At 57.4% G+C, this 2,755-nt stretch overlaps 1 protein-coding gene across 1 annotated transcript; it reads left to right on the top strand.

Annotated features, from left to right (window-relative positions):
• Positions 1 to 393: 393 nt before the first annotated feature.
• Positions 394 to 1,974, top strand: HOXC6 (homeobox C6; the record flags this gene model as incomplete). Its single annotated transcript, XM_084255048.1, has 2 exons — positions 394 to 956; positions 1,667 to 1,974. Exons 1-2 carry the CDS (start codon positions 557 to 559, stop codon positions 1,972 to 1,974), a joined length of 708 nt encoding a protein of 235 aa, XP_084111174.1. The 5' UTR covers positions 394 to 556.
• Positions 1,975 to 2,755: the final 781 nt, after the last annotated feature.

The raw sequence follows: 2,755 nt of genomic DNA on the forward strand, positions 1-2,755 counted from the left end.
AAGAGTGTCAAAGCAGGATTTCTGGTAGGATTTCTGGGGGTCCCCCTGAGTAGGGAGGGATCTCCTCCCAGAGAGAAATCAGGGTGTGATTTTAGAAGGGGGGAAATATAGATGAAATCAGATTTAAAAAAAAAATACAGACAGGGGTTTCTGCAGCCCTGACTCTGGCCACAGCACAGCAAAGTTAGCTGCTGGGGCTGAGGGACTTCCTGGGCGTGCAGCTCGCCTGCCTTTGGCCGCAGGGCCCTGCTCGCCGCCGGTCCCCCTTCCTTCACCTCCAAATCAGTTCTCCTCCATATATATTTTAAAAAAGAAACCCAAGTCTTACTTTCAAAGCACACACTTAGTCTCAACTAGGGAATCAACAGAAGCAGAAGCGATTTTTTTCCCCCTTCTTGACATCTGGCTCGCGATTGGCTGCAAGAGGGTCAGCTGACTTTGTCATTTTGTCTGTCCTGGATTGGAGCCGTCCCTATAACCATCTAGTTCCGAGTACAAACTGGAGACAGAAATAAATATTAAAGAAATCATAGCCCGACCAGGTAAAGGCACAGGGATGAATTCCTACTTCACTAACCCTTCCCTATCCTGCCACCTCGCCGGGGGCCAGGACGTTCTCCCCAGCGTCGGCCTCAATTCCAGCGCCTATGATCCAGTGAGGCATTTCTCGACCTATGGAGCTGCCGTTGCTCAGAACCGGATCTACTCGACTCCCTTTTATTCGCCACAGGAGAATGTCGTGTTCAGTTCCAGCCGGGGGCCGTATGACTATGGATCTAATTCCTTTTACCAGGAGAAAGACATGCTCTCAAACTGCAGACAAAACACCTTAGGACATAACACACAGACCTCAATCGCTCAGGATTTTAGTTCTGAGCAGGGCAGGACTGCGCCCCAGGACCAGAAAGCCAGTATCCAGATTTACCCCTGGATGCAGCGAATGAATTCGCACAGTGGTGAGTTTTACAGCTCCGAGATATAAATTAAATAAACTGAACTGGCTTTATGACCGGCTTCCCTAGAAGAACGGGCGGAGAGAGTTTTTTATGGCCCCATAAAAACAATCACGCTCGTCTCCCCGCCGACGCCGAGACAGGGCCCCTCTTCTGCCCCCTCCGCTCGCCTCCCGCTTGCTCGCAGGAGCCTGGCCCCCTCGGCCCCTGACGGATTGGAGGGCTCTGGGCGAGCTGAGGGGGCAGGAGCAGGGCAGGGGGTGAGGGGAGGGGGCAGGGGTGGAGGAGCCCCCCAAAGTCAAGTCAGGCTAAGGGAGAAGGGCGGGGGAGAGGAGGGGGCACAGAAGTGGGGAGAAGTTTCCCAGGAGCTAGCTAGGGTGCCGGGGGAGGTGGGGGTGCCCAGTCTTAGAGGAAGGGGGCCCTCATCCCCAGGGCTGGGGATTTTGCAAAAATTAGCTTTTAGGCTCACAGTTTTCAGCCAGGCTCTTGCGGCCCCCCCCACCCCCCAATCGCCCCATCCGTGGGGGACTGAATGAAGTTGGGCTCCTGGCGGCACCCCAGTGGGGGTGGGGCGGGGCAGGGGAGCAGGCTGGGGCCGGAGGGAGGCCGCGACTGCTGGCTAAGTTGGGAGGGTCAGGGCTGGGCGAGGCGCAGCCGGGTGCAGGGGGTGCCTCGCTGATTGTTTTTAGTGTGTTTTGTGCCCGGGTCTCCAGGGGTCGGCTACGGAGCGGACCGGAGGCGCGGCCGCCAGATCTACTCGCGGTACCAGACGCTGGAACTCGAGAAGGAATTTCACTTCAACCGCTACCTAACGCGGCGCCGGCGCATCGAGATCGCCAACGCGCTCTGCCTGACCGAGCGGCAGATCAAAATCTGGTTCCAGAACCGCCGCATGAAGTGGAAAAAAGAATCTAACCTCACGTCCACGCTCTCAGGGGGCGGCGGAGGGGCCTCGGCCGACAGCCTGGGCGGAAAAGAGGAGAAGCGGGAAGAGACAGAAGAGGAGAAGCAGAAGGAGTGACCGGGACGGCCCCGCCACCCGCCCCTCGCCCCGAACCCCTCCAGAACCACACACTCTGTATTTATCACTGGCACAATGGCTGTGTTCTGACTCCCTAAAACCAAATTGAGGAGGCAAATGTGGACCTGAAAGTCAACTCTGGACCCCCCCCTCCGCACAAACTCTCGCCACCACGCGCCTCCTGCTCCCTGCTCCCTCCCCAGCTCGCTCGGCTTGTCTGCAGGCCCCTTCCCGGCCGAGGCCTCGGGGGTCGGTCCCTGAATCTCACTGCGGAGCCCCCGTCTCCCTCCGCAGGAGACCTGGGCCTCCAGCCCCCTCGGCGCCCCCTTCTCTCCCCGCAGAGAGCCGGGTCCCGGGTCCCGGGCCTCCACTCCGGGCCTCTGGGCCCGGCCAGGCCGCCGGGGAGGGCGGGAGGCCCGAGGAGGGCGAGTCGTGGCCCCACAGCCACCCCCGGCCCGCCCCCCACCCCAGCCGCAGCCCCTGCCCTCCGCCCCAGCAAATGCCCAGCCCAGGCAAATTGTATTTAAAGAATCCTGGGGGTCATTATGGCATATTACAAACTGTGACCGTTTCTGTGTGAATATTTTTAGCTGTATTTGTGGTCTCTGTATTTATATTTATGTTTAGCACCGTCCGTGTCCCAAGCCCATCTTGAAAAAGGAAAAAAAAAAAGAGGGAAAATTACAAAAAGAGAGAAAAAAAGTGAATGACGTTTGTTTAGCCAGTAGGAGAAAAAATTAAATTAAAAAAAAATCCCCTCGTGTTACCCTCCTGTATAAAT

Source organism: Talpa europaea (assembly GCF_964194135.1).
Source record: "Talpa europaea genome assembly, chromosome: 15".
NCBI classification, from domain to species: domain Eukaryota; kingdom Metazoa; phylum Chordata; class Mammalia; order Eulipotyphla; family Talpidae; genus Talpa; species Talpa europaea.